The 22,098-nt window shown below is 46.2% G+C and overlaps 1 protein-coding gene across 2 annotated transcripts; it reads left to right on the forward strand.

Annotated features, from left to right (window-relative positions):
* Positions 1-3,092: 3,092 nt before the first annotated feature.
* POP7 (POP7 homolog, ribonuclease P/MRP subunit) lies at positions 3,093-5,599 on the forward strand. Of its 2 annotated transcripts, none has more exons than XM_063446082.1 (2): positions 3,093-3,143; positions 4,825-5,599. In XM_063446082.1, exon 2 carries the CDS (start codon positions 4,828-4,830, stop codon positions 5,209-5,211), a length of 384 nt encoding a protein of 127 aa, XP_063302152.1. In that variant the 5' UTR covers positions 3,093-3,143; positions 4,825-4,827; the 3' UTR covers positions 5,212-5,599. The 2 variants fall into 2 exon arrangements, with proteins under 2 accessions (XP_063302152.1, XP_063302153.1); XM_063446083.1 differs by lacking the exon at positions 3,093-3,143 and adding an exon at positions 3,315-3,377.
* Positions 5,600-22,098: the final 16,499 nt, after the last annotated feature.

Consider the following 22,098-nt stretch of genomic DNA (forward strand, 5'->3'; position numbering starts at 1 on the left):
AATATCTGTCTCAGTTCTGTCTATTCTGTCTCAGGTCTCTTTCTCTATTCTGTCTCAGGTCTCTCTCTCTATTCTGTCTCTGGTCTCTTTCTCTTTTCTGCCTCAGGTCTCTCTCTCTATTCTGCCTCAGGTCTCTCCCCCTATTCTGTCTCAGGTCTCTTTCTATTCTGTCTCAGGTCTCTCTCTCTCTATTCTGTCTCAGATCTCTCTCCCTATTCTGTCTCAGGTCTCTCTCCCTATTCTGTCTCAGGTCTCTCTCCCTATTCTGTCTCAGGTCTCTCTCTTTTCTGTCTCAGGTCTCTCTCTATTCTGTCTCAGGTCTCTCTCTATTCTGTCTCAGGTCTCTCTCCCTATTCTGTCTCAGGTCTCTCTCTCTATTCTGTCTCAGGTCTCTCCCTATTCTGTCTCAGGTCTCTCTCTCTATTCTGTCTCATGTCTATCCCTATTCTGTCTCAGGTCTCTCTCTATTCTGTCTCAGGTCTCTCTCTATTCTGTCTCAGATCTCTCTCTCTATTCTGTCTCAGGTCTCTCCCTATTCTGTCTCAGGTCTCTCTCTCTATTCTGTCTCATGTCTATCCCTATTCTGTCTCAGGTCTCTCTCTATTCTGTCTCAGGTCTCTCTCTATTCTGTCTCAGATCTCTCTCTCTATTCTGTCTCAGGTCTATCCCTATTCTGTCTCAGGTCTCTCCCTATTCTGTCTCAGGTCTATCCCTATTCTGTCTCAGGTTTCTCCCTATTCTGTCTCAGGTTTCTCTCTCTATTCTGTCTCTGGTCTCTTTCTCTTTTCTGCCTCAGGTCTCTCTCCCTATTCTGTCTCAGGTCTCTCTGCCTATTCTGTCTCAGGTCTCTCTCTCCCTATTCTGTCTCAGGTCTCTCTCTCCCTATTCTGTCTCAGGTCTCTCTCCCTATTCTGTCTCAGGTCTCTCTCTCCCTATTCTGTCTCAGGTCTCTCTGCCTATTCTGTCTCAGGTCTCTCTCTCCCTATTCTGTCTCAGGTCTCTCTCTCCCTATTCTGTCTCAGGTCTCTCTCCCTATTCTGTCTCAGGTCTCTCTCTCCCTATTCTGTCTCAGGTCTCTCTCTCCCTATTCTGTCTCAGGTCTCTCTCCCTATTCTGTCTCAGGTCTCTCTCCCTATTCTGTCTCAGGTCTCTCTCTCCCTATTCTGTCTCAGGTCTCTCTCTCCCTATTCTGTCTCAGGTCTCTCTCCCTATTCTGTCTCAGGTCTCTCTCTCCCTATTCTGTCTCAGGTCTCTCTCTCCCTATTCTGTCTCAGGTCTCTCTCTCCCTATTCTGTCTCAGGTCTCTCTCTCCCTATTCTGTCTCAGGTCTCTCTCCCTATTCTGTCTCAGGTCTCTCTCCCTATTCTGTCTCAGGTCTCTCTCTCCCTATTCTGTCTCAGGTCTCTCTCTCCCTATTCTGTCTCAGGTCTCTCTCTCCCTATTCTGTCTCAGGTCTCTCTCTCCCTATTCTGTCTCAGGTCTCTCTCTCCCTATTCTGTCTCAGGTCTCTCTCCCTATTCTGTCTCAGGTCTCTCTCCCTATTCTGTCTCAGGTCTCTCTCTCCCTATTCTGTCTCAGGTCTCTCTCTCTCTATTCTGCCTCAGGTCTCTCCCCCTATTCTGTCTCAGGTCTCTTTCTATTCTGTCTCAGGTCTCTCTCTCTCTATTCTGTCTCAGATCTCTCTCCCTATTCTGTCTCAGGTCTCTCTCCCTATTCTGTCTCAGGTCTCTCTCCCTATTCTGTCTCAGGTCTCTCTCTTTTCTGTCTCAGGTCTCTCTCTATTCTGTCTCAGGTCTCTCTCTTTTCTGTCTCAGGTCTCTCTCTATTCTGTCTCAGGTCTCTCTCTATTCTGTCTCAGGTCTCTCTCCCTATTCTGTCTCAGGTCTCTCTCTCTATTCTGTCTCAGGTCTCTCCCTATTCTGTCTCAGGTCTCTCTCTCTATTCTGTCTCATGTCTATCCCTATTCTGTCTCAGGTCTCTCTCTATTCTGTCTCAGGTCTCTCTCTATTCTGTCTCAGATCTCTCTCTCTATTCTGTCTCAGGTCTCTCCCTATTCTGTCTCAGGTCTCTCTCTCTATTCTGTCTCATGTCTATCCCTATTCTGTCTCAGGTCTCTCTCTATTCTGTCTCAGGTCTCTCTCTATTCTGTCTCAGATCTCTCTCTCTATTCTGTCTCAGGTCTATCCCTATTCTGTCTCAGGTCTCTCCCTATTCTGTCTCAGGTCTATCCCTATTCTGTCTCAGGTCTCTCCCTATTCTGTCTCAGGTTTCTCTCTCTATTCTGTCTCTGGTCTCTTTCTCTTTTCTGCCTCAGGTCTCTCTCCCTATTCTGTCTCAGGTCTCTCTGCCTATTCTGTCTCAGGTCTCTCTCTCCCTATTCTGTCTCAGGTCTCTCTCCCTATTCTGTCTCAGGTCTCTCTCCCTATTCTGTCTCAGGTCTCTCTCTCCCTATTCTGTCTCAGGTCTCTCTGCCTATTCTGTCTCAGGTCTCTCTCTCCCTATTCTGTCTCAGGTCTCTCTCTCCCTATTCTGTCTCAGGTCTCTCTCCCTATTCTGTCTCAGGTCTCTCTCTCCCTATTCTGTCTCAGGTCTCTCTCTCCCTATTCTGTCTCAGGTCTCTCTCCCTATTCTGTCTCAGGTCTCTCTCCCTATTCTGTCTCAGGTCTCTCTCTCCCTATTCTGTCTCAGGTCTCTCTCTCCCTATTCTGTCTCAGGTCTCTCTCTCCCTATTCTGCCTCAGGTCTCTCTCTCCCTATTCTGCCTCAGGTCTCTATCTCCCTATTCTGTCTCAGGTCTCTCTCTCCCTATTCTGTCTCAGGTCTCTCTCTCCCTATTCTGTCTCAGGTCTCTCTCTCCCTATTCTGTCTCAGGTCTCTCTCTCCCTATTCTGTCTCAGGTCTCTCTCTCCCTATTCTGCCTCAGGTCTCTCTCTCCCTATTCTGTCTCAGGTCTCTCTCTCCCTATTCTCACACAGAGTTGGACACGCCCACCTGCAGATCCCGGCCAGGATTGGTAGGATATTTTGATTGACAGTTACTTGGTACCGCCTCGGGCGGGCGTGTCTTCTGCTTCTCTCTGATTGGTCACTCCCGGTCAGGCTCTCGCGCCGATCCAGTTGGTCACGTGTCCTCGGCCTGGAAACGGTGAGAGAAGTGTCCGGAGCGGGGACCCGTACCGCGGGGCATCCTGGGAGAGGGCAGGCGGGGGCCATTGTGTCTGAGGGAATGACAGGAGAACGAGCATTGCAAAGCAGGCACACACAGCAGTAACCCTCAAAGGGATAAGCCTGGTGACCCACCGCATCGAATCACAGGCCAAAGCGGCAGCTTATTCCAGCCAGGCCCTCCACTGCCCGGTCCGACAGTCAGCTTTGTTCAGTTACGTAGAACCTTTAACCCTTAGGGACCAACGCTAGTTCATGCCATTACAGGAAGGTTTTCACAATGATGCGTGTCATTTAATGTTAACAGGACTTTCCTATGGGAGACAAATGACAATGGCCTCCAAGGTGTTACATCAATAAAATGGCAGTCCCTTTATAAGTGTCAGCTAACTTTGTTCTGGCTTTTTAATATCTGTAATATATATTTTACTGCAAACAGGGTCAGCTTAGCGTCTATGCAATAAAGACTGAGTCATTAACTGGTTTAAGCCCCTGAATAGGGAAGGCTTGTCTGGCAAATTCATAGAGGAGCATTATACAAACATTTTCCTGGGAACCGAAAAACTTGTCTTCCAATATACCATCCATTTTTGATGAAAAAGTAGGAGGAAGTTCCCAGCATCCCAGCCTATCACATAACCTCACTGGAAAGCCCGGATGTCCTCTTTACAATCCATCTGAATTAGAAACATAGAATGTGACGGCAGATAAGAACCATTCGGCCCATCTAGTCTGCCCAATTTTCTAAATACTTTCATTAGTCTCTGGCCTTATCTTATAGTTAGGATAGCCTTATGCCTATCCCACGCATGCTTAAACTCCTTTACTGTGTTTACCTCTACCACTTCAGCTGGAAGGCTATTCCATGCATCCACTACTCTCTCAGTAAAGTAATACTTCCTGATATTATTTTTAAACCTTTGCCCATCTAATTTAAGACTGTGTCCTCTTCTTGTGGTATCTTCTCATTAGCCCTCATATTGCCTTCGATACTATGAGCGAATAGGACAAGTTATTTTCCAGGTTCTGTCAGGGGTTTTGGTGGGATCTTCATACTTTTACATACCATTTTATTAGTTTTCTTAATGTTTTAATTATTAATGTTTGTGAATACATTCCTGACCATATCATGGTAATTCAGAGTTAGGCATCTAAGTTTGCATGTTAAAGGGACACTCCAGGCACCCAGACCACTTCTGCCCATTGGAGTGGTCTGGGTGCCAACTCTCTCATGCTGTGTGAGGACCTCCAGCGTCGGTCAATTCCCCATAGGAAAGCATTAGGTCTCCCTGGCCGGCGGGCAGGATCAGTCTCTCCCACCGGCCGACGTAATGCAGAGGAAGAGGAGCGGCGGTGGAGGAAGAAGCAGCAACGTGGGACCTTCAGCAACCAGGAAGTGGGAGAGAGAGGGGACCTGCAGTGCCAGGAAAACGTATTGTTTCCCTTTAATAAAATAAATGAATTACCTCTTAATTAATGCATCTGACTTACTGTTAATTGCCTTCAAAGGTTTTCACCACATTTGCTAATATACTTGTAAAACTTAGTGAATAACATATATCCTATACTGTTTCTACTCCATTTTTGTGAAAAATTAAATGAGTTAAACAGAATACTTTTGTTCCTCTGTATTTATTTACTCTTCTCCTTATTTAAATTAGGAAATGGCTGAGCAGTTATCAGCTCCAGAACGAATCCGACACCGACGAAGACCGGCCCCACGGCCACCACGAGGGCCGAACGACATCTATGTAAACACAAAGACTGATTTTCGGGCCCAGCTTTGCCGTTGCCGTCGGCTCCTAGGAGATGGGGGCCACAAGGAGCTGAGGGTGCATGGCTTGGGCCTTGCCATCGGTCGTGCTATTAACCTGGCTTTACAGCTCCAGGCGTCTGGGCCAGGGACCCTTCTGATCTCTGCTAACACCTCTACTGTAGAGCTGACTGATGATCTAGAACCCGAAGGGGGTGAGGATATGGAGTCAGGATCCCGGAATAGAAATAATTCTGCAATTCACATCCGTGTATACCGGCCCCAGACAGATTGATGGAGATTCTTCGTAATACAAGATACTGCAACATCTTTATCCATGTCATCAATTAGCTTGAACTGGGTTTACCTTGTGTTTTCATTTGACTGTAATGTGGCTCAGTACCATGTCACTGCACTGTGACACTGACTGTATATATTGAGAATATCATCCAAATATCGGTTTAGCCATGTTCTGGGGGCATATAAAATGGCGGATTTTTTTTTTTTTTTTTGCAGCTAAATATTTTCCATGATCTCCTTGTTAGAGTAGATGGCATTTAAACAAAGGTATCTTAAAAAATACATATTTAATTTTATTAAGGGGGGGGGGGTACTGCTGCTTACACTAAAACCTGGTAAAACTGAATGCATGATGCCAAGTGGAAACCACTAAAACCAATCTATCCCGCATTAAACATAATGTCATTTTGATGCAAAGGTTCATTTTATTATGATTAAAGTTGAGGGATCTAGTAAATGTTTTTTTTTTTTTTTCTTTTTTTCAGTGGAAAATATATATGTGTACTTAAAGTGTAACTGTAACTGTTACCAGGATTTTAAATGTTGTTTACTTATCCCTATATTTCAAAGAAATGTGCTTGTGAGGTATAAAAAATAAAATCAACTTTAGAAATCCACATATCTACCCAGGAACTTGGATCCCTGTCAGTCATCATTATAATTGTTTGTAGAGGAGAGCTGATTTCCCACAGCTGAGCTCCACCAATATATTAAAGGGACACTATAGTCACCTGAACAACTTCAGCTTAATGAGGTTGTTTAGGTGAGTGCTACAGCTACCCGGAGCCTTTTTCTTGTAAGCACTGTATTTTCTGAGAAAATGCAGTGTTTACATTGGAAGCTTGGAACACCTCTTGTTGCAGTCAATCAGACGGCCACCAGAGGGACTTCCGAGTTCAGAGGCCCTAAAAAGGCCTCTCGTCCGATGCATTCTGGGTGAATGCATCAGACCGGCTATCAGCACACAAAGCACTGTGAACGCGCTTTGTGTGCTGACAGCCTGTCAGCACTGCTGTGGGCGTGGCTTCAGCTGACAGCTGAAGCCCGAACCCACAGGGATGCTGTCTGGCCACAATAGTGGTTGAAGGGGGGGGGGACGGGACCTACTCTCCTCCCCCCCCCCCCCCCCCTGGCCCCCACCCCTGAGCGGTGGGTGGGGGCCCTAAAAATAAGGGGGGCACATACTGCCCCCCGGCCCCCACCCCTGTGCGGCGGGTGGGGGCCCTAAAATTATCAATAAGGGGGGACCTATTGTCCCCCCCCGGCCCCCACCCCTGTGCGGTAGGTGGGGGCCTTAAAATAAAAAATAAGGGGGGGACATACTGCCCCCCCCCCGGCCCCCACCCCTGTGCGGCGGGTGGGGGCCCTAAAATTATCAATAAGGGGGGACCTATTGTCCCCCCCCGGCCCCCACCCCTGTACGGTGGGTGGGGGCCTTAAAATAAAAATAAGGTGGGGACATACTGCCCCCCCCCGGCCCCCACCCCTGTGCGGCGGGTGGGGGCCCTAAAATTATCAATAAGGGGGGACCTATTGTCCCCCCCCCCGGCCCCCACCCCTGTGCGGTGGGTGGGGGCCTTAAAATAAAAATAAGGGGGGGACATACTGCCCCCCCCCGGCCCCCACCCCTGTGCGGCGGGTGGGGGCCCTAAAATAATAAATAAGGGGGGGGGGACATACTGCCCCCCCCCCGGCCCCCACCCCTGTGCGGCGGGTGGGGGCCCTAAAATTATCAATAAGGGGGGGACCTATTGTCCCCCCCGGCCCCCACCCCTGAGCGGTGGGTGGGGGGACCCTAGTTAACCCTCCCCCCCCCAAAAAAAACTTATCTCCCTACCTACCCCCCTCACCCTAAAAAGAATGAGGGGGGACCCTTTAACTAAAAACCTGTAAAGAAAAAAAAATAAGATAAAAACAACTTACCATTCGATGTTTTCTTTCTTCTAAAATCTTCTTTCTTCAGCCCCAAAAAAGGCCAAATAAAAAGCCATAATAACCGACGCAATAAAAAAAAAAAAAAAAAACCAGAGCGCAAAAAAAAATAATCCATCTTCACCCATGGAGGGCTCCGCGCAGACTGAGCTCCGCAGGGCGGGGGAAGGCTTATAAAGCCTTGCACCGCCCTGCAATTAGGCTAAGAACACTCTGATTGGTGGGTTTAAGCCAATCAGAGTGCTCTTTGTCATTTTACAAGCGTGGGAAAGTTCTTTGGAATTTCCCCACGCTTGTAAAATGACACAGAGCACTGTGATTGGATGGATTTCAAGCCATCCAATCACAGTGCTCTTTGTCATTTTACAAGCGTGGGAAAGTTCTTTGGAATTTTCCCACGCTTGTAAAATGACACAGAGCACTGTGATTGGATGGATTTCAAGCCATCCAATCACAGTGCTCTTTGTCATTTTACAAGCGTGGGAAAGTTCTTTGGAATTTTCCCACGCTTGTAAAATGACACAGAGCAATGTGATTGGATGGCTTGAAATCCATCCAATCACAGTGCTCTGTGTCATTTTACAAGCGTGGGAAAATTCCAAAGAACTTTCCCACGCTTGTAAAATGACAAAGAGCGCTGTGATTGGATGGCTTGAAATCCATCCAATCACAGTGCTCTGTGTCATTTTACTAGCGTGGGGAAATTCCAAAGAACTTTCCCACGCTTGTAAAATGACAAAGAGCACTCTGATTGGCTTAAACCCACCAATCAGAGTGTTCTTAGCCTAATTGCAGGGCGGGGCAAGGCTTTATAAGCCTTCCCCCGCCCTGCGGAGCTCAGTCTGCGCGGAGCCCTCCATGGGTGAAGATGGATTATTTTTTTTGCGCTCGGGTTTTTTTTTTTTTTTTTATTATTGCGTTGGTTATTATGGCTTTTTATTTGGCCTTTTTTGGGGCTGAAGAAAGAAGATTTTAGAAGAAAGAAAACATCGAACGGTAAGTTGTTTTTATCTTATTTTTCTTTACAGGTTTTTAGTTAAAGGGTCCCCACTCATTATTTTTAGGGTGAGGGGGGTAGGTAGGGAGATATTTTTTTTTTTGGGGGTGGGAGGGGGCGGGGGGGAGGGTTAATTAGGGTCCCCACCCCCTTTGTATTTAGGGCCCCCACCCACCGCTCAGGGGTGGGGGCCGGGGGGGGGACAATAGGTCCCCCCCTATTGATAATTTTAGGGCCCCCACCCGCCGCACAGGGGTGGGGGCCGGGGGGGACAGTAGGTCCCCCCCTATTGTGAATTTTAGGGCCCCCACCCACCGCTCAGGGGTGGGGGCCGGGGGGGGGCAGTAGGCCCCCCCCCTTATTGTGAATTTTAGGGCCCCCACCCGCCGCACAGGGGTGGGGGCCGGGGGGGGGGACAGTAGGTCCCCTCCCTATTGTGAATTTTAGGGCCCCCACCCACCGCTCAGGGGTGGGGGCCGGGGGGGGGCAGTAGGCCCCCCCCCTTATTGTGAATTTTAGGGCCCCCACCCGCCGCACAGGGGTGGGGGCCGGGGGGGACAGTAGGTCCCCTCCCTATTGTGAATTTTAGGGCCCCCACCCACCGCTCAGGGGTGGGGGCCGGGGGGGGGACAGTAGGTCACCCCCTTATTTTTTATTTTAGGGCCCCCACCCGCCGCACAGGGGTGGGGGCCGGGGGGGGGACAGTAGGTCCCCCCCCTTATTGATAATTTTAGGGCCCCCACCCGCCGCTCAGGGGTGGGGGCCGGGGGGGGACAGTAGGTCCCCCCTTATTGATATCGTTTTAGAAAGCGAGCTGAGCTGTCAGTCAGACAGCTCAGCTCGCGAACGCGCATTCCGCGCACATGCGCGGTAAAGCGCTCAGGTTCTTCATAGGGCGGCTGTCAATGCCGCTCTATGAAGAACGCGATTGGTGCAGCGCGAAGCCGCGCATGCGCACCACATCGCCCTGACGCTTCTCTCAGAGAAGCGTCCTATTGGGCCCCGCGATTTCGTCATTTTGACGAAAAAGGGGGCGCGGCCTGGCTGGGAGCTCGGCGCTGGAACGGAGGTAAGTTTTTAATATAAAAACACCTCAAATTTTTTTTTAATTAAATGTAAGTTCATATAAAAGCAAGAAGGACCTGTCTTTCTTGCTTTTATATGTAGACTATAGAGTCCCTTTAAGAGGATGCAGGAACAAGTAATAAATCCAAGAGAATATCCAGCACAATCAGCAATAAAGTCCCATAGTATCCCATCACCTTTCCCAATCACTGGACGACACACATTATCAGGAGTAGAACTGAAGTTTAATGGCAACATTCCTACTTTTATGCGATTCTCCCATGCAAGGGAGGGATTCACCACAATTGGTACAGTAATCAATCCCATAGACGTTACCTCCCACACATCTCCTCCCCTTAGATTAGCAATTAACACAATTATACAATGCATACTTTTCCCCACTTTTTAGATGTACCCCAAATATGTGTGATATACCTTTAAATATGGTACCCCCTGGTAGCCCTGATCTGGGTGAGGAACATATCCAAAAATCACCCAGATCAGACCAGGGGTTCGGGAGTTATGGGAAGGTAAAGTTTTGACCGACCGCATGGGTAAGGTAGCCAAAAATAGTTCCATGAGATCTGGCCCTGCGGTCGGTCTCAGTTCGTGCCTCAAAAGTCCCGAAAGGCTATACCATCCATGGTTAAGTCGGTAACCGGATGAATCCCATGGTTCGTGGGATTCATCCTACCGAACGACGTGCCGTTTGTGTGTTTCCATCGGTGTTTTGTGAAGCCCTGGAGGTCTTAGCGGTGTTCGGCTAGTTGAGTGTCCTTATTGAGTTCCAGACACTCGACGACCAAACACCGCTGTTCGTGGGTTTAAGATGGCCGCCGCCACGTGTTCGGCTGCCGAAATGGCGGCCACCCAGGGAATGTAGCAGCGTGTTCGTATGTGCAAGGGAATATGACAAGCAATCAGGGAGGTAAATTACATCCATTCTTCACATCAGGGTGGTCCGGTTGTTCGGTACTTTGTTTGTATGGTGCATTTAGTTGTTCACCTGCAATCTGGTATATTCTTATACCAAACAAAGTCTGGCCACATATAGTTATATGTAGTTATGTATACTGCAGGCACAGAAAAACTCAGAAGTGCCAACAATAAAAGAAATAGATGGGACAGCCAAAAGGGGTTCTTCTACATTGTTGTCCTTTTCTGCCAACGTGTTCAGGAATAGAAAGTGAAACATTTTTGTTCTCATTTGCATTGTGTGCCCACACCTCTCTGTGCAGCAACGTTTGAGTCAATTCTCCAATTACTTTTGTCCCTTGAAAAAGAGGGGGTTACATATCGGGGAGCTGTAATCACTAAATCCCTCCTCTAATTTGGATGTGAATACACTCAAATTAAAGCTGAGAGATTGTACATTAAGCCTATATTCATTATTAAACTGTAACTTGGACACACACATGGCGTCTGCCCAAATTAGTTAGATGACCAAGTACCGCTGCCTGCGGTCGGGAGACAAAATGGGCGCTGTTTTCCAGCGCACGTGTCTTTCGGTTATATGAACGGCGGCCTGCTAGAGAGAGCACTTAACTTTGTGGTTACTTTTAAGATAATGAGCCAGAAGGGTGGTCTGCATTCGGTAGACAAAACTACCAAATAAAGGGAAAAAAATAACTTGGGCTTAGGAGACTTATAGGGGTTCAGGGAAGTTTGTTACACCCTCCAACCACTGGTCCGTCGAAGGCCCCAACCTCCCACATAGGAGAACTTACAGCATAGCCGGCAGGCAGTTTCAGCACCCGATATCACCCACTCCAGATAATACAGCACCCTATATCCCCCACCCCAGATAATACAGCACCCTATATCCCCCCACCCCAGATAATACAGCACCCTATATCCCCCACCCCAGATAATACAGCACCCTATATCCTTCACCCCAGATAATACAGCACCCTATATCCCCCACCCCAGATAATACAGCACCCTATTGTGACGGACCGCCTGACACCCCAACTGGGTGCCTCCACCAATCGCTGCTATCTTGCTGCCGCTGAGTACCATAAGCAACGGACACCGTAGCCCCTTAGGCACCGCAGCTTGGCTAGGGTCTCGCTGTCCCTTCCAACCTTGGACCAAACTCCTAGATCCAGCTCCCAGTGAGTAGGCCTCTTCTCCAAGAGGGTATAGCAGGTATAGTGGTGCAGCTCTTACAAGAGCTGGTGATTATAGCTCATATAGCGGTTCCCTAGAAATATGAGATGAGACTCTATGTTGAGGGTAAGCAGGAACTTGTTTATTGGCAGCCACAACTGGCCTTATATGCAGGTCCCCATGCAAGGGGACCCCCCCCCCCCCATAAAACACTCCATAAAACAAGATAATCCCTCCTCTGTGCCTGGGAGATAAATGAGTCAAGGACTGTATTAAACTCGATTATCTCCAGGTACAAAAAACACACATTTCCCAAACACCCCAAAAGTACTTTAAAAATGCATAAAACCCCCTAAAAGAGGTCTCTGTGTGTTTGTTTGTGTATGGATTTTAAATGCCTCTTCCACGTGTTCTTGTAGGGGCCTTCTTGCCAGCCTCCTGCCAAAACACTATGGGCCCTTTAAAAACGTATGTGATTTATGTACTTTTGTACGCCTAGAAAGAGAGACTGACCGTTAACACTGAATTCATGGAACTGTTTTGGGCATAGGACCATGTGCAAGGTCGGTCAACATTATGACCTCCATGGAAATCCAGAACTCCTGAACCGATATGGGTGATTTTTGGATATGTTGGTTCCCCAGATCGGGGCTATCAGAAGATGTGACTTTTGTGGGGTTTCCATGTGTTTTGGGGGTACTTTTGGGATATTGTTAAAATGTATGTTTTTCAATTATCTCTGAGGCACAGGGGAGGGGGAGGGATTATCCTATTTTGTGTGGGAGTGTCCTGGACCTGAGAGCCAATGTCATTACAGTGTGTACTTTGTCATAGTCCCCTCTCAGGTGCAGTGGGGAATATGTATCCGGAAACCCCTTGCATTGGGAGTTACATATAAGGCTGCATGTGGCTCCCATTAAACTAGTTAAAGTTCATCCTCAACACAGAGCCTCCTCTCGTAATTGTAGTAAACGGCTATACTAGCTATATCACTAGCTCTTGTAAGAGCTATCCTGCTATACTCTCTGGAGTAGGAGAGGTCGGCCCACTTGAAGCTGGATCCCAGACTTGAGTCCAAGGTGGGTGGAGGACAGCAAGACTCCAGTAAAGCTGCGGCGGCTAAGGGTCTACAGTGCTGATGGTGTCTTGTGGAGTGCTTGGAAGTACTCGGAGGTACCTGGAAGCAGTGATTGGCGGAGGCACCCAGTAGGGGTGCCAGGCGGTCCGTCACATGTATGTATGTCTGTCTTTGTGTCTGTATGTATCTGTGTGTATGTATGTCTGTCTGTCTTTGTGTCTGTGTGTATGTCTGTCTGTGTGTCTGTATGTATGTCTGTCTGTCTTTGTGTCTGTATGTATGTATGTCTGTCTTTGTGTCTGTGTGTATGTCTGTCTGTCTTTGTGTATATATGTATGTATGTCTGTGTGTATGTATGTCTGTCTTTGTGTCTGTATGTATCTGTGTGTATGTCTGTCTGTCTGTCTTTGTGTCTGTGTGTATGTCTGTCTGTGTGTATGTATGTCTGTATGTTTGTCTGTCTGTCTTTGTGTCTGTGTGTATGTATGTCTGTCTGTCTTTGTGTCTGTGTGTATGTATGTCTGTCTTTGTGTCTGTATGTATGTATGTCTGTAGGTCTTTGTGTCTGTATGTATCTGTGTGTATGTCTGTCTCTTTGTGTCTGTCTTTGTGTCTGTATGTATCTGTGTATGTCTGTATGTATCTGTATGTATGTATGTCCGTCTGTCTTTGTGTCTGTTTGTATCTGTCTGTCTGTCTTTGTGTCTGTATGTATCTGTGTGTCTGTATGTCTGTCTGTCTTTGTGTCTGTATGTATCTGTGTGTCTGTCTGTCTTTGTGTCTGTATGTATCTGTGTGTCTGTATGTCTGTCTGTCTTTGTGTCTGTATGTATCTGTGTGTATGTCTATGTATGTATGTCTGTCTTTGTGTCTGTATGTATCTGACTGTCTTTGTGTCTGTATGTATCTGTGTGTATGTATGTCTGTGTATATCTGTGTGTATGTATGTCTGTCTTTGTGTCTGTATGTATCTGTATGAATGTCTTTGTGTCTGTGTGTATGTATGTCTGTCTGTCTTTGTGTCTGTATGTATCTGTGTGTATGTATATCTGTCTGTCTTTGTGTCTGTATGTATCTGTGTGTCTGTATGTCTGCCTGTCTTTGTGTCTGTATGTATCTGTGTGTCTGTATGTCTGTCTTTGTGTCTGTATGTCTGTGTCTCTGTGTGTGTGTGTGCCTGTGTGTGTGTATGTATGTGTGTCTCTATGTATCTGTGTGTATGTCTGTCTGTCTTTGTGTCTGTATGTATCTGTGTGTCTGTATGTCTGTCTTTGTGTCTGTATGTCTGTGTCTGTGTGTGTGTGTGTGTGTGTGTGTGTGCCTGTGTGTGTGTATGTATGTGTGTCTCTATGTATCTGTGTGTATGTCTGTCTGTGTGTCTGTATGTATCTGTGTGTATGTCTGTATGTCTGTCTTTGTGTCTGTATGTATGTCTGTCTGTCTTTGTGTCTGTGTGTATGTATGTCTGTCTGTCTTTGTGTCTGTATGTATCTGTGTGTATGTCTGTCTGTATGTATCTGTGATGTAGAATTATTAAAAATCTTTATTGAACCTGTATTGAATTATTGTACTAACTCCATTTTAACCTCACACTGTGACAGACCCTCCATTTTAAACTACATTACTGACAGAATTTCCCAGCAACATTTAATACAATGAACAGAGACTGTATTTTCTATAAAGACATGACTAACCCCGGAATTGCTGAATCTCCTGTAATTTGCAACATAGTATAATCTGAAGGCCATGAGAACACTGTACTAATGAAATGTTCTATTCATAAAAGAACCTTGCACCTGATCACGAGACTGACATCACTAACTACGTAAAATGACGCCCAAGCCCCCCTTTCCACCGAGTAAACCTCATGCTGGGAAAGATGGCGCTTGAGCCATCCGTCCACACCCGTGTCCAGAACAATACCACCTCTCGGTGGGAGGACACTTAGCTAACCACTTAGTTTTTGAGCCAATTAATCATATTGATGGGTGGATACTGACACAGACACTTAACAATTAATCCAATTAATGATGTTTATTTACTGATATCTCGATAATCAATGATGATGCAAAATTCCCCTTAAAAGGGCCTGCGAGCCCGCTTTTTCCTCACTTGCCAATAAATTTCCTCGAAGTTATTTTAACCTGAACTCCGTGTGTCAGTCTGAATTACTTCTGCGTATACGCAATATAATTTTCTCTCATTTGGACAGGAACAGATAGACATTTAAACATCTTTGTTTATTTCTAAATTATACTATAACATCTGTATGTCTGTCTGTCTGTCTTTGTGTCTGTTTGTATCTGTGCGCATGTCTGTCTGTCTGTAGGTATCTGTGTGTATATCTGTCTGTCTGTCTTTGTGTCTGTATGTATCTGTGTGTATGTCTATGTATGTATGTCTGTCTTTGTGTCTGTATGTATCTGTGTGTATGTCTGTCTGTCTTTGTGTCTGTATGTATCTGTGTGTCTGTATGTATCTGTGTGTATGTATGTTTGTCTGTGTGTATCTGTGTGTATGTATGTCTGTCTGTGTCTGTGTGTATGTATGTCTGTCTGTCTTTGTGTCTGTATGTATCTGTATGTATGTGTCAGGGTACCTGAGGCCTCTACCTCTAAGGGAGGTAGAGACTTGGTGGTTTGTCCGTCCAGGCGAGCTGTTTCCTTCGTTCCTCGCGGTTCATCCATTCACTTAAACACCGGCCGCGAGGAATCCACGTCCTTTTCTAGCAGGACGCTCAATACGTGACGTCATGACGCTATTACGAGCGACCTGTCACTCAAGTGTCCGATATCCAATCGGTACTTGTCAGAGGCGTGCTTACCATCCAGAGCCAGGGTATTTAAGCTTACTCCTCTCTTCTGCTCATTGCCCTGTCGTGGTTCTAGCTTGTCTAGTCACTCAGTGCTCTGGTATTCTAGTTTGCTCTATTTGGTTTTGACCCGGCTTGTTGTACTACCCTGCTTCTCTGTTATCCCTTGACCCGGCTTGTCTCTCGCTTATCTGTCTTCTCGTTCCCTCGACCTCGGCTTGTCTCTGACTATTCTCTATTACTCTCGGTACGTTAGTCCGGCCATTCTAAGGCCCGGTATACGTACCTTTCCACTCTTTGTACTCTGCGTGTTGGATCCCTGTCCCGATCCTGACATTACGACAGGGCCAATGGATCCTGCAGGTACAAACAGTCAGCTTGGTTCTTCGGATCCCAGGTTTGACGCCATGGAGCATAGAATGGATCAGATGGCCTTGGCACTACAGGCACTTTTGTCTCGTGCTAATAATCCACCTGAGGAGACACGTACTCCTTCCATTTCTCCTGCAGTCTCAGGTCTAGAGGTAGCCACTGTAGGTGCTTCTTCCCGTATTACCCCACCAGTACGTTATGGCGGGTCACCGGAGAAGTGTCGTGGCTTTCTGAACCAGATTAGCATCCATTTCGAATTACAACCCCGCTCTTATCCTACAGATAGAGCGAAGGTTGGATTTATTATTACTTTACTCATTGAGAAAGCTCTGAGATGGGCCAATCCTTTATGGGAGAATGATAATCCACTAGTTTACAATTATAATGCCTTTGTAGCTGCGTTTAGAAGAACTTTTGACCCTCCTGGTAGAAAGGTCAATGCAGCTAGATTACTGTTGCGCCTTAGACAGGACAATCGAACACTTGTGGATTATGCACTAGAGTTCAGGTCCTTGGCGGCAGAAGTTAAGTGGAACGAACAGGCTTATATAGATGTGTTTCTGAATGGGTTATCAGATATAATTCTTGACGAGGTTGCTACTAGAGAACTCCCTGAGAATTTGGAGGATTTAATTTCTTTTATATCTCGTATTGATGAACGCTTAAGAGAGAGGCAGAACACTCGAGATAGGACCCATAGACCCTCCTTTAAATTAGCGCCTACCTTTCAAAATTCTGAGTTCGAGGACTTACGTATTCCTGAACCTATGCAGATAGGCAGTACTCATCTCACAGAGAGGGAGAGACAGTACAGGAGAAGGGAGGGTTTATGTATGTATTGTGGAGTCAGAGGTCATTTACGCCTAAATTGTCCCAATCGTTCGGGAAACGCTCGCACCTAAGTTTCTCTAGAGGACAGGCCTTGGGTGTTTCTACTTTGTCCTCTATTCACAACTACAAAGAGCTCAGGCTTCTGTTACCCGTTTCTTTAAAGTGGGAGAAGGGAGTAGTTAAGACTATGGCACTAATCGATTCTGGAGCTGCGGAGAGCTTTATAGATCAGGGTTTTGCTGCCAAGCATGCTATTCCATCCCAGTTAAAAGAGACACCACTGGCTGTTGAGGCCATTGATGGTAGACCGTTACTTGAGCCTGTTATTTTCCATGAGACCATACCGATTAACTTAACTGTTGGCATCCTACATAGAGAGGACATATCCTTACTGCTCATTTCTTCTCCGTCTATTCCCGTAGTCCTGGGGTACTCCTGGTTGAGGAGACATAACCCTATTATTAATTGGGAGTCAGGGGAGATAGTTTCGTGGGGACAGAATTGTCAAGGAAAATGCTTGCGGAAGGTCTCACCTCTCGGATTAACCAACACATCGGCTAACTCCGACAATCCTACAGAGACACAAATTCCGTCTCAGTATCTAGATTTAAAGGCAGTATTTGACAAAAAGAAAGCCGATACCTTACCCCCACACAGGTCCTTTGATTGCAAAATTAACCTACTCCCTGGTACCATGCCCCCCAGAGGTCATGTATACCCATTATCTACGAAAGAGAACTCAGTTCTAGAGGAGTATATTCACGAAAATTTAGACAAGGGATTCATTAGGAGGTCATCCTCCCCTGCCGGGGCTGGATTTTTTTTTGTTCAAAAGAAGGATGGGTCTTTGAGACCTTGCATTGATTATCGAGGCCTAAATAAGATAACCATTAAAAATGCCTACCCGATTCCCTTGATCACCGAACTCTTCGATCGTTTGAAGGGCTCTACAATTTTCACCAAGTTAGACCTCAGAGGGGCATATAACTTGGTGAGAATCCAGCAGGGACATGAGTGGATGACGGCTTTCAATACTCGCTATGGCCACTATGAATATACAGTCATGCCTTTTGGGTTATGCAATGCTCCAGCTGTTTTCCAGGATCTGATAAACGAGGTCCTTAGGGAATTTCAGCAAGATTGCGTCATTGTATACCTAGATGATATACTTATACATTCTAGTGAGATTGAGACTCATCACAAGCAAGTCAGGAGGGTTTTGCACAAGCTTCTCCAGCATGGCTTGTACTGCAAGTTGGAGAAATGTAGCTTTGATCAAACCCAGGTAACCTTTCTCGGCTATGTGATCTCTGGGGAAGGATTTAAGATGGATCCGGATAAACTCCAGTCCATTCTAGAGTGGCCTTTACCCAAGGGTCTTAAAGCCGTACAGAGATTTATTGGTTTTTCCAATTATTATAGGCGCTTTATTAAGGGCTATTCTTCAATTATCGCACCTATCACTAATATGACCAAACAGGGGGCTGATACTAAGAATTGGACTACTGAAGCTCTTCTTGCGTTCAAAACTCTCAAGGAGCTTTTCGCTTCCGCTCCGATTTTAGTTCACCCCGACACGTCCCTGCCTTTTCTACTTGAGGTAGACGCATCAGAGACTGGTTTAGGTGCTGTCTTATCTCAGAGGTTGGGTGTTGATAAACCATTACATCCATGTGGATTTTTCTCTAAAAAATTGTCCGGTACTGAGAGCAGATATGACATTGGTGACAGAGAATTACTAGCGGTTATCAAGGCTTTGAAAGAGTGGAGACATTTATTGGAAGGTACTTTACATCCCGTTACCATTCTAACAGACCACAAAAACTTGTCTTATATCGGAGAGGCCAAGCGTTTGTCGTCCAGGCAGGCTCGTTGGTCGTTGTTTCTTACCCATTTCAATTACGTTCTGACTTACAGACCTGGCTCAAAGAATTCTAAAGCCGATGCGCTATCTCGCCAATTTGAGCCTTCTGTTTCAGTTGAACCACTTCTGTCCTCCATTGTACCTAAATGCAATATTATTGCTAATACCAGTCTGAAAATTCATTCTCCGCTACTTGACCAGATCCTGAAGTCACAACATCTAGCTCCCGGAGACACTCCTGAGGGAAGAAACTTTGTTCCTCCTGAACTTCAACTGGAGCTCTTACAATGTTTTCACGAAAGTAAAATAGCTGGTCATCCTGGTATTCGCAAGACATACTCTCTGATATCCAAGGATTTCTGGTGGCCTTCACTTCGAAAAGATATTGAGGAGTTCGTCGCAGCTTGTGAGACTTGTGCCAAGACTAAACTACCTCATGCATCTCCATGTGGCCTGTTACACCCCTTGGACATTCCTGAGAAACCTTGGTCCTGTCTGTCCATAGACTTTATCGTTGATTTACCTGCTTCCAAGAGACAGACTGTTATTCTCACGGTGGTGGATAGATTTACTAAGATGGCTCATTTCGTGCCACTACCCAAACTTCCGACTTCTCCTGAATTGGCGGAGATTTTTGCGAGAGAGGTTTTTCGCCTACATGGGATTCCTTCGGAGATTGTTTCTGATAGAGGTTCTCAATTTGTCTCACGTTTCTGGAGATCCTTTTGTTCTCAAATGGGCATCAAATTGAACTTTTCCTCTGCCTATCACCCTCAGTCTAACGGAGCTGCTGAACGTACCAATCAAAAGATCGAACAGTATCTGCGTTGCTTTGTTTCCGAACACCAGGACGATTGGGTCGGTCTGATTCCTTGGGCGGAGTTCGCACACAATAACCTTGTTTGTGATTCAACTCGCTCTAGCCCTTTCTTCATGAACTATGGCTTTCATCCTTCGATTTTTCCTTCGGTTTCCTCTTCTCAGGGGATACCGTCGGTTGATGATCATGTCGCCAACCTGAAGAAATTATGGGATCAGACTCGGCAAATTCTGTTACATAGTTCTTCGTTGTTCAAGAAACACGCTGACAAACATAGAAGAGCGGCTCCTGTTTTTGTTCCTGGGGATAGGGTATGGTTGAGTACTAAGAATATTCGCCTAAAAGTCCCATCTATGAAATTTGCTCCTCGCTACATAGGTCCTTACAGGGTTCTCACTCGTATCAATCCGGTTGCGTATCGCCTTGCTCTGCCACCTGCCTTACGCATTCCTAACTCTTTTCATGTATCCTTGTTGAAACCTCTTATTTGCAACAAATTCTCCTCTAAGGCCTCCTCGCCTCGCCCTGTTCAGGTGGAGGGTCGGGAGGAGTACGAGGTCAGCTCCATCATTGATTCCAGAATCTCAAGGGGAAAATTGCAATATCTGGTCAACTGGAGGGGATATGGTCCTGAGGAGAGGAGTTGGGTACCTCAGGAGGATGTTCATGCTTCTCGCCTTCGCAGAGCATTTCACCTCCGCTTCCCATCTCGCCCCGGTTCCTTCCGCCCGGTGGGCGTATCTGAGAGGGGGGGTACTGTCAGGGTACCTGAGGCCTCTACCTCTAAGGGAGGTAGAGACTTGGTGGTTTGTCCGTCCAGGCGAGCTGTTTCCTTCGTTCCTCGCGGTTCATCCATTCACTTAAACACCGGCCGCGAGGAATCCACGTCCTTTTCTAGCAGGACGCTCAATACGTGACGTCATGACGCTATTACGAGCGACCTGTCACTCAAGTGTCCGATATCCAATCGGTACTTGTCAGAGGCGTGCTTACCATCCAGAGCCAGGGTATTTAAGCTTACTCCTCTCTTCTGCTCATTGCCCTGTCGTGGTTCTAGCTTGTCTAGTCACTCAGTGCTCTGGTATTCTAGTTTGCTCTATTTGGTTTTGACCCGGCTTGTTGTACTACCCTGCTTCTCTGTTATCCCTTGACCCGGCTTGTCTCTCGCTTATCTGTCTTCTCGTTCCCTCGACCTCGGCTTGTCTCTGACTATTCTCTATTACTCTCGGTACGTTAGTCCGGCCATTCTAAGGCCCGGTATACGTACCTTTCCACTCTTTGTACTCTGCGTGTTGGATCCCTGTCCCGATCCTGACAGTATGTCTGTCTTTGTGTCTGTGTGTATGTATGTCTGTCTGTCTTTGTGTCTGTATGTATCTGTGTGTATGTATGTCTGTCTGTCTTTGTGTCTGTATGTATCTGTGTGTCTGTATGTCTGTCGGTCTTTGTGTCTGTATGCATCTGTGTGTCTGTCTTTGTGTCTGTATGTCTGTGTCTCTGTGTGTGTGTGCCTGTGTGTGTGTGTATGTATGTGTGTCTCTATGTATCTGTGTGTATGTCTGTCTGTCTTTGTGTCTGTATGTATCTGTGTGTATGTATGTCTGTCTTTGTGTCTGTGTGTATGTCTGTCTGTCTGTCTGTGTGTATGTATGTCTGTCTTTGTGTCTGTATGTATCTGTATTTATGTATGTCTGTAGGTCTTTGTGTCTGTATGTATCTGTGTGTATGTCTGTCTGTCTGTCTTTGTGTCTGTATGTATGTCTGTCTGTCTTTGTGTCTGTGTGTATGTGTCTGTCTGTCTTTGTGTCTGTGTGTATGTCTGTCTGTATGTATCTGTATGTCTGTCTGTCTGTCTTTGTGTCTGTTTGTATCTGTGCGCATGTCTGTCTGTCTGTATGTATCTGTGTGTATATCTGTCTGTCTGTCTTTGTGTCTGTATGTATCTGTGTGTATGTATATGTATGTATGTCTGTCTGTCTTTGTGTCTGTATGTATCTGTGTGTATGTCTGTCTGTCTTTGTGTCTGTATGTATCTGTGTGTATGTATGTTTGTCTGTGTGTATCTGTGTGTATGTATGTCTGTCTTTGTGTCTGTGTGTATGTATGTATGTCTGTCTTTGTGTCTGTATGTATCTGTATGTATGTTTGTCTGTCTGTGTGTATCTGTGTGTATGTATATCTGTCTTTGTGTCTGTGTGTATGTATGTCTGTCTGTCTTTGTGTCTGTATGTATCTGTGTGTATGTATGTCTGTCTGTGTGTATCTGTATGTATGTATGTATGTCTGTCTTTGTGTCTGTGTGTGTGTATGTATGTCTGTCTTTGTGTCTGTATGTATCTGTCTGTCTGTCTTTGTGTCTGTATGTATCTGTGTGTCCGTATGTCTGTCTGTCTTTGTGTCTGTATGTATCTGTGTGTCCGTATGTCTGTCTGTCTTTGTGTCTATATGTATCTGTGTGTCTGTATGTCTGTCTGTCTTTGTGTCTGTATGTATCTGTGTGTCTGTATGTCTGTCTTTGTGTCTGTATGTCTGTGTCTCTGTGTGTGTGTGTCTCTGTATATGTGTGTGCCTGTGTGTGTGTATGTCTGTATGTCTGTCTTTGTGTCTGTATGTCTGTCTGTCTTTGTGTCTGTATGTATCTGTGTGTCTGTATGTCTGTCTGTCTGTCTTTGTGTCTGTATGTCTGTCTTTGTGTCTGTTTGTCTGTGTCTCTGTGTGTGTGTGTCTCTGTATATGTGTGTGCCTGTCTGTGTGTATGTCTGTTTTTGTGTCTGTATGTATCTGTGTGTCTGTCTGTCTTTGTGTCTGTATGTATCTGCGTGTCTGTATGTCTGTCTGTCTTTGTGTGTGTGTGTGTGTGTGTGTGTGTGCCTGTCTGTCTTTGTGTCTGTATGTATCTGTGTGTCTGCATGTCTGTCTGTCTTTGTGTCTGTATGTATCTGTGTGTCTGTATGTCTGTCTGTCTTTGTGTCTGTGTCTCTGAGTGTGTGTGTGTGCCTGTC

Source organism: Pelobates fuscus, chromosome 3 (assembly GCF_036172605.1).
Source record: "Pelobates fuscus isolate aPelFus1 chromosome 3, aPelFus1.pri, whole genome shotgun sequence".
Classification (NCBI taxonomy): Eukaryota; Metazoa; Chordata; class Amphibia; order Anura; family Pelobatidae; genus Pelobates; species Pelobates fuscus.

Bases quoted from the DNA above. Each gene is read 5' to 3' on its own strand.
- POP7 (XM_063446082.1), top strand. From the start codon at position 4,828: ATGGCTGAGCAGTTATCAGCTCCAGAACGAATCCGACACCGACGAAGA.